Genomic DNA, 13,299 nt, shown 5'->3' with positions numbered 1-13,299 from the left:
GCGCAAGCGGTGCATTTAGGGTTTACTAAAAAATAAAAAGCCTTACAGTCAGAGTCTCCTTCCCCCACCTGCAGGTCCGGACGAAGGATCACCGCTTCGAGAGCGTCAGCCACCTCATTAGCTACCACATGGACAATCGGCTGCCAATCATTTCGGCGGGCAGCGAGCTCTGCCTGCAGCAACCAGTGGAGCGGAGATCATAAGCAGCGAGGGGCCGGGGTGTCATCCTAATCCCCACCCTGCAAATCCTTCAGTGGGGGAAAAAAATTTGCTGCCTTGCCCCTTCCAGCAGCTTCACCTCAGCTTCTCCTGCCTTTTACGGGTGTTCTGTTCCTCACTCACGTGTCGCCTGTACACCAGGCATCAGTGGTTCCCTCCACCACAGGCCAGAGCAGTGCCATCTCTGCCAAAGCGTTTCCCTTTTATTGCAAGATGGAAACCTGCCTCACTCCGCAAATCCCTCCTTGGTAGAAGATCCTCTCCGATTATCAACAAACTCTCCTGTCGCTTATCGTCACCCACCTTTCATTTCTCACAAGGAGGCCCTCGGCCAGCACTGCCTCACCTTTGCAAAGCCTGTGCAGGGCACTAGTCCTCAGCGAGGGCACGAGGGTCTCAGTTTCTCGTGGCCCTTGCTGGATCCCGTGCCTGCACAGCTTCCCATGGGGCAGAAGAGCCCCAAACTTCGCCTGCCTATTTACCCCCACCCCACCCCCAGTTCAGGTAACCTCACCCTTCTTCTCTTGACTTTTTAAAGCGGCTGGGCGGAAGTCCGTTCCCGTCTCCGTTTGTAGCAGCGCCTGATTGAATCTTTGCCCAATGGATTCAGCTAATGCCAAAGTTGCTGGTCGTATTTTGTTCTTTTGTGGGGGAGAGGGTGGAGGGAGGGAAACAGTAGCCTCCCCCCCCCCCACCTTTTTTGTAAAGCACAAAAACAGAGAGCGCAACTCTCCCCCTGGACCCAGATGTGTAACACATACACCCCCCAAAACACTCACTTTACATATTAATTAACTCTGCGTGCCTTGACCCTTTTACAGGTCTGAGATTTTATGCAAAATCCCTCTTGGTGTGGTGGCCTGCTTTGGAGGGCGGTGGTGTAGGGGTGGCAGAGAAGAAGGCTGTTGTTCTCTTTTGCCTCCCCCCCCCCCCAATCTCTAGGACCTGCACAGCCATCACTGTGCCCTGGCGGGCACTCCTACACCCCTTGGGCATCCCTGTTGGCAAAAGTGTCCTGCAGGGAAGGTGGAGGAGGGGGCGGGATTACTCTGGGCTACGGCCTACACTACAGCCCCTCTCCTCCCTGCATTGCAGGCAGTTGGACTAGATGGCCCTCGGGGTCCCTCCCACCTCCGTGATTCTATGAAAGCACAGCCTTAGCAGCGCAGGGACCCCTCGGGATTTGTGGGACGCTTGTCCTTGAACTCGAGGACCTTCCGCAAGGAGGCAATATTGGGGTGGGGAGCACAAAGCCTTCCAGAGCACCCAAAGGACCCAGGGAGAGAGGAGGTGGGAGTAGAAGAAAGCCACGTCTCCTTGCAGTGCTCAGGCTGCAGCCACACCTCCCTGCCCTCCCCAGGTCTGTAAATAAGTTTGATAACTTTAGTGTTGCATGTACATTGTTATACTCCAGAAGCCAAAGTGTAGCCCCCCCCCTTCCTCACACACACACCCATGATCACTGTGCCTGTCCCCCCACCCTGGGGGACTTCATTTCCACCTCACGTGTCCCCCCCCCCTCATTCCCCCATCCTATACACACACTTTTTATCGGTTTGATTTTATCTTGATTATACCAAAGGAACCCAATGATGATTATTATTATTATAATTATTATTATTATTAAAAGTTGGTATTTCTTTAAAGCTGTGGCTGCTGGAACCTCCTTTTTGTTTGTTCAGCTGCAGGTGGGGCAGAGTTGGGGGCACCCAGCAAAGAGTCTTACTTGGGTGGGAGAAGTTCTTTTTTTCTTTTTTTATTGATACAGCAAGAAAAAAGAAAAAAACACAAATACCAAATTACACACAGGAATAACCATAGACACATAATTTTCTTAGCAAACAATAAAACATATATTGGTCTTAACATTAAAGACCCGATCTCCCGTCTATTCCATATTTCGATTTCATGTTACTTATTGCCAATACACACTTTTGTCGTAATTAAATTTTTTCTTTATATATCTAATTACTTCTAATATAGAAGTTCTTAAGTGTTCCAGAGCAGATCCGAAGGCTCTGTTTTCAGGAGAGGAGCTGCTGGCAAAGCACTTGCTGCTCCCCACGTGTATAGCGCACTTGCTTGTCTCTCTGGAATTCCAGCTGCTTCCCCCGACCTTTTCCCTTTTCTTGTGAGGAATCCTATTCGGAGTAAGGGAATTCCCCTTTAAAAAAGAGAAAGTTGACGGCTATGCCCCAAACTCTCCACTGGTGGCCGCTCGCTCCCACCGCCTCTGCAGTAGGGAATCGCTTGTTCCTATTCGTTTCTACGATTCCCATGATGCCTTAAGGTAGAACCTAAGCTCCATTGGCTAAGAACTTTTTGTTCCTTCCTGCTGATTGGCCAATGGTCGTGCCTGTCAGGATTAAGCCTGCGGTTTAGGAATATTCCACAGGGGTAGGTAGGGAGAGGATGTGTGTCATGTCACCCGTTCTAAAAAAAAAGTGGTCTTAACCTTCTGGCCATGCCTTCATTTCATTCCGCCTGAGGAACCTTAGGCAGGGTCAGGATCTATTGTGACGGCTAAAAAGTTTCTCTATTCCCTCCCCCCGCTGACGAAATGGTACATCCCAATCTCCCTTCACTCGCCTCACGTCTAAGCTCTCTTCTTATTGGCTAGGTTCCTTCAGCCATAGAGAGGGGGAAATAGAGTGTCCCTCCTTTCCTTTCACTATTGAGCGAGGCTCGCCTTTTTCTGGCGCCATAGAGCTGCTTAAGTCCCTAGAGCGGCACAGCGGCGCGCGTTCTCCTTCCAAAGCCGGTCGCAGGCTGAAGCGGTGCTCTGTCCTCTCAACTCTATGGTCTTGGGCTTCCGCTTCCTGTTCTCGTCGCGATGGCGCGCGCAGGGCCCCTCCGGCGCTCGTAGCTGCTCTTCCCCTCCCCCCCATTCTCCCTCCCCCTCCCCCCCTTTTCCCTCTTATGGCGGCCCCGCACCCCGACAAGCTGGAGGGGGGAGTCGGCCCAGCTCCGCCTGCTCCGGGTCCGCCGCCTCCTCCGCCAGGGAACATCTCCACAGGACCAGGCCGCAAGCAGGGCAAGGCCGGTAAGGGCCCGGGAGGCGGGCGAGGGTGGTTGCCATGGAGACGGAGGCCTTGAGTGACAGGGGAGGGCGCACGATGATGATGATGATGATGGGGGGTGTCTTGTCTATGGGTGGAACCCCCTTTTCCCTCTGGAATTTAAATATTTGTTTTCTTTTAAAACGTGCACGTTGGGTTCGGACTTAGTTGCGCTGAGATCAGATCCATTGAAATCAATGGGACTCGGAAGTTAGGCTTATGGAGTCGGCACGTTTCGAGTGGCAGCTCCTTCCGCCCTTGAAATCAATGGGACTTACGAGCAGCCTTGTGTTTAAGCCCTCGTCTGGTAGCTCTAGGTCCTTTTGAGTCTCTTGTTCAGTGTGATAGCGTGAATCCTGGTGAGTTAGAAGGAACAGGGCAGTCGGGAGAAGGGCTGCAAGCTCAGAGGCAGGGAGCATCTCTTCCGCACGCAGAAGGTCCCAGGTTGGCTCCCCAATGTTGGGAATGTCCTTTTCGAAATCCCGAAAAGCTGCTGCCAGCCAGGGTAGGCAGTGCAGAGCTAGAAGGACTAATGGCCTCACTCTGGATCAGGCAGCTTCCTGCGCTCCTCTTTAAATTGGCCCTTTGTTTACTACCATGAGAGGCAGTGTGGCGTAATGGTTACAGTGTTGGAATACCTGGGAGACCAGGGTTCGAATCCCCGCTCAGCTATGAAGCTTGGGCCAGTCACCATCTTTTAGACTAACCTACCGCCCAGGTTTGTTGTGAGAGGATGAGAACCCATGTACACCACCTTGAGACCCTTGGAAGAAAAAATGTGGTATGTTAATGTAGTAAGTGAAAATGAAATGAATCTTTATTTTAATGTTAGAGGAAGGGAGGTACTTTGCATTCAGAAGGTGCAAGGCTGAAACCCCCAGCAGCTTGGAAGGTCCTGTGTACATCCCTAGAGTGCTGCTGCCTGTCCATGTAGTCAATACACTAGATGGGCCAGTGGTCTGACTCAGAATTAAGAGGTTCCAGTGTCCCTTGGTTATAGGGAAGAGCTGTAGCTCAGTGGTGGAGTATCTGTTTCACATATAGAAGGTCCCAAGTTCAATCCTTGTCTTCTCCACGTGATTTTTATTTTATCTTTAGTGACAACTTTTTGTTGTTGTTGTTTAGTTGTGTCTGACTTTTCGTGACTCCATGAACCAGAGCACACCAGGCACTCCTGTCTTCCACTGCCTCCCGCAGTTTGGTCAAACTCATGCTGGTAGCTTCGAGAACACTATCCAACCATCTCGTCCTCTGTCGTCAAGAGTCTCCTCCAGCACCATAATTCAAAAGCATCAATTCCAACTACCAATGGACAATTGTGCCATGAATTTATCTAGTCCCTTAGAACAGGAATGGAGAACCTGTGGTTCTCCCAGGTGTTCATAGAATTGTAGAGTTGGAAGGAAATCGAAGGCTCATCTGGTGCAAACCCTCAATGCATCCATGACAGACGGTCATGCAACCTCTGCTTGAAAACCTCTAGGGAAGGAGAGTCCACCACTGTCGAATAGCTCTTGGTGTCAGAAATACCTTCCTGATGTTTGGTCGGAATCCCCTTTCTAGCAACTTGAATCCATTGGTTATGGCCCTAGCTTCTGGAGCAGGAGAAAATAAGCTTGCTCCATCTTCCATCGACAGCCCTTCAGATGTATCTCCTATCAGTCTCCTTTTTACCTGGCTAAACATCCCCAACTCACAACCGTTCCTCCTAAGGTTTGGTTTCATCTTGGTTTCCCTCTGCACTTGTTCCAGCTTGTCAATATCCACCTTAAATTGTGCTGCACAGAACTGGACACAATAAGCCCCAGCCAACATTGTCATTAATAGGAGTTGTAGTCCAACATCTGGAGAGCCACAGTTTCTCCAGGCATGCTTTAGAAGAATCTAAGAACTGTTTTGCTTAATATGAGCATGGACACATTGTAGTAGTAGTAGTAGTAGTAGTAGTAGTAGTAGTAGTAACTCCATTTATATGCTGCCCTTCATCTCAAGATCACAGGGTGTTTTTTACCCACCACCCAGTTTTTCACAGTGCCCAGGCAAATATTTCAGCAGGGCATGAAGGCAATTTCCCCTCTCATACGGTTTGTTCTCCACTTCCCCAAAGCAAAATCTCTTCAAAAGTATTCTGCCTCTAGGCCTGGAAGTTTTGTTTAGCTATCACAGCTAACAAGCCTAGTGATAGCCCAGCCCACCTCCTTGTGTCTGTCTGATCCCCTTTCTAAGCATATTAAAGGTGGCACCTTTTCTCAACACCCTGTGGCACTTAATTCAATCAATGCATTTTTCAAATGTCTCTCTTAAAGTTCTGGAAAAGCAAGGTTCTTCCCTCCTCCCAAGCAAGCAACTAGGCAGGGAATGATCTTGATGCAGTTGATTTTGTTCTTGAAAGACAAATTTCTAGCATAGTTCTCTGCGGACAGGCAAACAGGGTGTTGTTGGGTTTTGTGGTCTAGTGGCGTGGGCGGGCTTAGTTGCAAGGCAGTGCACTGGGATGTTCAGGTTGTGACTGACCACCCAGACTTTGGATTAGCTCGCCACTGCCGCATCTACATTTTATTTTCTCCTCCCTTTTCTCCTCCTAATTAGGCCTTCAAATGAAGAGTCCCGAGAAGAAGCGCCGCAAGTCCAATACACAGGTAACGTGACTGGGGTGTCTGTCTGTTTGCACCGTATATGAATCAGCGTTAATACATCTCTACAGAGCAGCCTCTGAGAATTACTGTCTGCTTCCCTTCTCCCTTGCATGCACCTTAATTTTATTCCAAGTAAGATTTCTGGATCTGGGTTTTTCCTTACTTCTTCCTGCTCCACACAGATCCTACTGCTTTGCTGCCTCCATTTTCTAATGCTTCAGTCATTTGGAGAGTGAATTTCTTGCCTGATCAAAAAGCAGATCTGCAACTGTCTTAAAGCTGAAGTAGCAGCTGCAAAAGAATGACCATATTTATTAAAAATCTAAGGCTCACCTTTTTGGGCCAAAACATGTTGCAAAAATTAAGGTGTGCATTAGATTCAATGGCACATTTACATTCGCCAGGAAATACTTTTTTTTTGTTTCAAAGTTCTGAAAATTGAGGTGCGCATTAGATTCGATGGCACATTAGACTCGAGTAAATATGGTCATTATTTGAGATACCTAATATCACTGGTCAAACAAATCATTCAGCCCGTTAAATATATCTCTGGTTCAGAATGCAGATATCTCATTTAAATCTCTTATTAGTTAACTGTTGTTAGCAGTTAGACTTGCTATAGCCCATATGTTTTAGAAAGACATGGAAGGGACATCCTTATTGAAATAACTTAACATAATTTGGTGACTAGTCCTCATAGAGAAATTGACCAACAAAATACGGCTGGCATAGACGCAAAGAGTCATTTACAACTGACTGACACTGTTTTATCGATTACATGAATAAGACAAACAGTCCTGAACTTTCTCAGACATCCAGAGTTGTTTTATTATTTATTATTATTAGTGTACCACCCTATACCCATAGATCTCAGGGAGGTTCACAACACAATATTACAATAAAAAAACATAAAATAGGTAATGAAAAATAAGACCAGAGATGACCCAGTTAATCCCCCCTTGCACCTCACATTTAAAAGGGCATCAGTTCGCAGTCAGCCAAAGGTCTGGTTGAAGAGGAACCTTTTCGCCTGGCATCTAGAGATATGTAAACAAATGTGCCAAGTGACAACATTCCACAAATGGGAGCCACTGCAGAAAAGGCCCCATTCTTAGGTTGCCACCCTCCGAACCCCTCTTTGGTTGCTCTGGGTTAAATTACATTCTTACGCCGTGTCTTCACTGTATACCTCAATATATTTTTGTTGAGGGGAGGGTGTCATTTTCCAAAAAAGAACAATTGAGTTATAAGGGGGGAAACATTAAGAATTAACCTGGTTAAATCAAATGGCCATCCTGGATGGCGAGGTTGGTCGAGAAATACGACCCTGTTTTCAGCCCCATGGTGGAGCAGCCCAGAATTCCCTGGGCATAATGTACAGATGGGTTTCATCCGCGCAGCGGAGGTCCCCTGCTTCCCTCCCGTTAACTGTGGTGCATCTTTCCCTTCCAGGGCCCTGCCTACTCCCACCTCTCAGAATTTGCTCCCCCGCCCACGCCCATGGTGGACCACCTGGTGGCATCGAACCCCTTTGAGGATGACTTCGGGGCCCCTAAAGTCGGCTCTGCCTCCGCACCTTTCCTCGGCAGCCCCGGACCCTTTGGGAACTTCCGCATGCAGGGGGCAATGGGGCCGCAGGTGCCGCCCGGATACGGCGGGGGCCCGCAGCCCATGCGGAGGCAGCCTCCCCCCTTTGGACCAAGCCAGATGGGTCCCGCCTTCAACATGCCTCCCCAGAACCCCGGATACGTGCAGTCGGGAGGGATGGGCTTTGGCGGCCAGCCCTTTGGCCAGCCCCTGGGGCAGAACTTCAGCCCCCCCGGGGGCCAGCTGATGCAGGGCCCCATGGGCGGCTTCGGCCCCATGATCTCCCCAACCATGGGGCAGCCCCCGCGCGGAGGCGACATGGGCCCGGGGCCCGCCCTAAACCCTCCCGGTGGGCCACCAATGGCCCAGCGCTTCAACCAGCCGGGCAACCTGTTCGGACAGTCCCCCATGCAGCGCCCGAACCTCCCCAACCTGCCCCCCAACCCCAGCGCCTTCCCCGGGCCCGACCCCAGCTTCCCCCCTGGCGGCGGCGGCGGCGAAGACAACGGCGGCGGGAAGCCGCTCAACCCGCCCCCCAGCACCTTCAGCCAGGAGCAGCACAGCGGTTCGCCGGCAGCCATCAACGGCACCCAGCCCCCTTTTGCGCCCAACAGCACGGGGCACGGCGGAGGGGGCACGCCTGAGGCCAACAGCCTCCCACCCTCCAGCAAGGCTTCCGGGAACTCGGGCCACCAGCCCCCGCCCGGCCTGGTGTACCCCTGCGGGGCGTGCCGCAGCGAGGTCAACGACGACCAGGACGCCATCCTGTGCGAGGCCTCGTGCCAGAAGTGGTTCCACCGGGAGTGCACGGGGATGACCGAGAATGCCTACGGGCTGCTGACCACCGAGGCCTCGGCCGTCTGGGCCTGCGACTTCTGCCTGAAGACCAAGGAGATCCAGTCGGTCTACATCCGAGAGGGCATGGGGCAGCTGGTGGCCGCCAACGACGGCTGAGCGTCCTCCGCCGCAGCCGCTTCCCTCTGCCTGGGCGTCAGAGGTGGTGGCATCCCTGCTCTGTACCACTAGACACTCTTCGGCTTCGTCCGTGGATTCTGCAGGAACACGGGTAGCACATTTTCAAAGCCTCCCAGTTATTGAAAGAATTTGGTGGGAGGGGAGGACAGAGTTTTCGACCTTCTGTGATCTCCGGAACCTGGATCTGTTCTTCTCAAGCCTTCCAGCATTCCATCTCCTGTGCTTTCTTTACAGCCGCTGCTGCAGTTCGAAGCCACAGAACAGCCAGTCTTGGGCTGCAGATGCCCAGCGGACGGCAATTTAGCATAAACTGGAGAGCGGTTACTTCACTGGGGGTGTCTATGCTCTCTCTTCTGCTGACGTTTTCTTAGAAGAGGACCACCACCCGCTCTCCTCAAATGCAGCACGGTTCCCTCAGTTTCCCATTTCCCTAGAACTACTGCCAGGTGCAAGTCTGCCAAAGCCTGGGCCCTGTGAGGAGGGTTGATATTTTGAAGGTCGACAGGCCCTCAAGTAACAGAGAACAGACCAACCCCTGCTCTGAACCTCTTTCAGAGGGCATTTCAAGAGAGCCATGCAAGAGGAAACCCTCTTGGACATCTTTTTGGTTTTTTAAATTTTTACTTTTAAAAAGAAATTGGCGGGTTTGTTTGTTTTCTCCCTTAGACCCAGATCCTTTTTGTACTTGTGTGTGCGTTGGTCAAGTGGTTACTGGTGTGATTTTGATAATTGTTTTCTTAAAAAAAAAAATCTGTTTTGTCCTGCTGGACTTTTTGAAAAGAAGGGAATCTGGGGGAGTAGGGAATCATTGCTGTCTGTGTGTGTGTGTGTATGCGCGCTGTACACACACACACAGACACATACAGACACCTACAGCCTCTATCTCTCCCTCTCTTGGTTTTTATGTGAACGTATTAAAAGAAAAATTTTGTACCGTGGTGTTATAAACTCAATCTGAAAGCTGGTGGGAGGGAGCAATGACCTGGTTACTTATACATTCATGTGTGTATGAATTAGTGGTTTGCATTTGAACATGCGAAGGGCCTTGCCGGATCAGGCCAGTGGCCCATCTAATCCAGCATCCTCTTCTCCCAGTGGCCAGCTAGTTGCCTCGACAGGAAGCTCACAAGCAGGAACTGAGTGCAGCCGCAGCTCTCCCTGCTTGAGATTCCTGGCAGCTGGTATTCAGAGGCATAGACTGCCTCCCCCTTCTGAAACCCTTCAGAGCTGCTGCCAGCGTGGGCCGTATTGAACTAAATAGGCCAGTGGTCTGCCTTTGTAGAAGGCAACTCCCTTTGTGCACTGTCGGAAACGGGATGCTTGATTAGAGAGACAATTGATCTGATCCTGTTGGAATAAGCACACAAAAGTAATTTACAAACCAGACCTTCATCTTCATGCCCTTGCTCTATTTTTCTGACCCCCAAACATGCTGGCCAAGCATCCCCTCCACATGCCAAAGCCACAAAAATGCCCATTTGGACAATTCGAGGCTTGAAAGAACAGAGTCTACTGAGATGCACACACAAAAAGGCACCCCCCCCCTTGTTTGCTTCCTTGACAAAGTGTCACCTTTCAGCTTCTGCTTCCTTTCAAAGCAGCCCCCCCCCCCCCCGGGCTGGTTGCTGAAGAAACAAAGCCCCAAACCCATTCAGCTGCCCAGGACAAGCCTGGACTGCTGAGATTTGCCAAGAAAGAGGCTGGCAGGGGACTTAGAAATCGAAAGGCAAAATCTCTGGTTTGGGTTTTTTTTTCTGGCTGCGGTGCTTTTAGGGGAAACCTTCCAACAGTGGAGTAGAAGTTAAGGGGGTGGGTGGTTGGGAGGGAGAGGACAGAGTGAACCATTTCCACGGTACAGAAAAGAAGACTGGCGAAATGTCATGGCGGAAGAGGCTCTTGTCTGATTCCGCAACAGGTGTGCATCTGAGATAAAATCTACCTCCCTTTACAAGGTTGCTGAGAGGATTAGAGAACTTCCTGTGACAGACAGACTGCAAGGTGGTTTTATGAGATAAAATTGACCTCCCCTTCACGGTTATTGTGAGTGCTGCGACCACTCCAAAAACCTTACATGAAAGCTAACTGTTCACTTGGGTGCAGGTGATCTGGGTTGAGATTTATCCTGCTGGCTTATCAAAATGTCTCATCTATTGCTGAAATCTGCTGGGGTGGAGGTGAATGTTGCAGAGATTTAGGTGTGGCAGGTGTGTTTGCACCCCCTTCTCACTTTGGCGAAGGCTGAATCGCCCAGCCTGAAGGGTTTGTTTTGCTTTCCCAGCCAAACGCATCTCTGAAGCCAGAAACTGGCCGGTTATGGAGCCAACATGCTATAGGATGCAGATCAGGTATCGGGGCTGCTAATCAGATCTGGGATCCCCTGTTCACCTCCTTGCAGAATCCGGAATTCCAAAGCTCACCTGATGATCCAGGGTCAGCATCTGTTCAACAGTGGAATTTGCTGCCAAGGAGTGTGGTGGAGTCTCCTTTGGAGGTCTTTAAGCAAAGGCTTGACGACCATATGTCAGGAGTGCTCTGATGGTGTTTCCTGCTTGGCAGGGGGTTGGACTCAATGGCCCTTGTGGTCTCTTCCAACTCTATGATTCTATGATTCTTTCAGCTGAGCCTGCCTTGCAGGTTTGTTTTAGAAAGTGGAAGCCTCTACACTGCTTAGAAGTGGTGTTGCAGGGAAATAATTTTGGGCCAGGGAAGTGGAACATTGGGGGGTGTAGTTCTCTGGAATTTTACAGGACTTACCCCAGGCTGTCTGTTATTACCTGGCTGGAATGTGTCCTTGAACTCTTGACAATGCCTCTTGCTTGCTTGGGGGGAGAATAGAGAGCTGTGGGTATAAGATACAAGCCTGCTCAAGAGAGAGAGAGAGATAAAACCTTATTCACATTAGCCAATGGCCATAGTAACAGTAAAACATTACAGTATACGCAGAAAAGGAAATTTGATATAAAAGCACAATTTAAAGTCCTGAATCAGCAGTCAGTTAGTGGCCCTTATTCTGATTGCCCCTGCTATGAACCTAGCAACCTTTGCTGTTATCTGCTCATTTTGATCTGAATCATAGAATCCTAGAGTTGGAAGAGACCATAAGGGCCATCGAGTCCAACCCCCTGCCAAGCAGGAAACACCATCAGAGCACTCCTGACATATGGTTGTCAAGCCTCTGCTTAAAGACCTCCAAAGAAGGAGACTCCACCACACTCCTTGGCAGCAAATTCCACTGTCGAACAGCTCTTACTGTCAGGAAGTTCTTCCTAATGTTTAGGTGGAATCTTTTTTCTTGTAGTTTGGAACCATTGCTCCGTGTCCGCTTCTCTGGAGCAGCAGAAAACAACCTTTCTCCCTCCTCTATGTGACATCCTTTTATATATTTGAACATGGCTATCATACCACCCCTTAACCTCCTCTTCTCCAGGCTAAACATGCCCAGCTCTGATAGAAGAAATGACATTGTGGCAGTGGTTGAGCGCCCTGGGATGGTTAGTACCAGTGGGGTGATGATCTGGTTCCTCAGGTCTTTGTAGCTAGCCTGCTCCAGAGACATTTGTTGCTCCACCCACATTTGCCCTGGCCCCACCCACCACTCAGATGTGTTCCCCAGAAGGGACTTGGGCCCTCAAGCTGAAAAAAGGCTCCCCCCCCCAGACAGGTGCAGGTGATAGCCTCTTTAGATATCAAAATCATCCTTTTTATAAGGTCTTATGTTCCCTTTGCCTGCCTTGCCCCCCCCCCATTGGTGCTAGCCAACAATGGTTTACTCAGAGTAGACATATTTAAATCAATAGACTTAACAGCTATGTTCTTCAGTTTCAGCAGGTCCACTCCTGAGCAGAACCCAACATTCTCCAATTCACTCCAAACTGGTGCCAAAATTTCAGAATAGTTCTGTGCTGCAAACCCTGCGTTGTGTGCCACCCCACAATTGAGTAAGTGATACTCAAAACAAAACACGGGGTTTGTGGCACAAGATGGACAATGTTGGGTTGGGGGGGGTTAACTATGGCCCCCGGTTTGAGCATCAGTTACTAAGTTGGGGGGAGCACAAAACGTGGGGTTTGCAGTTCAAAATGAGTTCAAAACTTTGGAAGGGACCATGGCATAGTAACCAAGGGGTAGCCCCCCCTTAAATCAAAGTAAATACAATAATACTTAACTAAAATTAGAAATTGTAGGAAGATTTTAACATATTTTTCTGAGCACTTGGGACCAAAAGAAAGTAATTTAAAACAGAACCAGACGGAGGATGATGACAGGTGGGTATCCCCCCCCCCCATAAATCCTGACTACTCCCATCATAGGGGACCCAAAATTTCAGAGTTAGACTGTCTCACCAGAGTGGTGCATGCTCTGGTTATCTCCCGCTTGGACTACTGCAATGCGCTCTACGTGGGGCTGCCTTTGAAGGTGACCCGGAAACTGCAATTAATCCAGAATGCGGCAGCTAGACTGGTGACTGGGAGTGGCCACCGAGACCACATAACACCGGTCCTGAGAGATCTGCATTGGCTCCAAGTACGTTTCTGAGCACAATTCAAAGTGTTGGTGCTGACCTTGAAAGCCCTAAACGGCCTCATTCCTGTATACCTGAAGGAGCATCTCCACCCCCATTGTTCAGCCCGGACACTGAGATCCAGCGCCAAGGGCCTTCTGACGGTTCCCTCATTGTGAGAAGTGAGGTTGCAGGGAACCAGACAGAGGGCCTTCTCGGTAGTGGCGCCCACCCTGTGGAACGCCCTCCCATCAGATGTGAAGGAAGTAAGCAGCAATCCTATCTTTAAAAGACATCTGAAGGCAGCCCTGTTTAGGGAAGT

The 13,299-nt window shown here is 50.0% G+C and overlaps 2 protein-coding genes across 6 annotated transcripts in view; both read left to right on the top strand.

Moving 5' to 3' along the window:
- Positions 1-1,865, top strand: part of SHC1 (SHC adaptor protein 1) — a 45,536-nt gene extending 43,671 nt beyond the window's left edge. For all 5 annotated transcript variants that reach the window (XM_083715760.1, XM_083715758.1, XM_083715761.1 and 2 more), the window contains one exon: positions 75-1,865. In XM_083715760.1, the coding sequence (XP_083571886.1) occupies positions 75-203 (129 nt within the window). In that variant the 3' untranslated portion in view covers positions 204-1,865. The remainder of the gene's footprint in view (positions 1-74) is intronic.
- Positions 1,866-2,966: 1,101 nt separating this feature from the next.
- On the top strand, positions 2,967-9,414 carry PYGO2 (pygopus family PHD finger 2). Its single transcript, XM_083715914.1, has 3 exons — positions 2,967-3,262; positions 5,868-5,917; positions 7,367-9,414. The coding sequence occupies exons 1-3, from the start codon at positions 3,139-3,141 to the stop codon at positions 8,453-8,455; spliced, it is 1,263 nt and encodes a 420-aa protein (XP_083572040.1). The 5' UTR covers positions 2,967-3,138; the 3' UTR covers positions 8,456-9,414.
- Positions 9,415-13,299: the final 3,885 nt, after the last annotated feature.

Source organism: Podarcis gaigeae, assembly GCF_964106915.1.
Source record: "Podarcis gaigeae genome assembly, chromosome: 16".
Taxonomy (NCBI): Eukaryota; Metazoa; Chordata; class Lepidosauria; order Squamata; family Lacertidae; genus Podarcis; species Podarcis gaigeae.
This window is presented reverse-complemented; position numbering and strand designations above follow the sequence as displayed.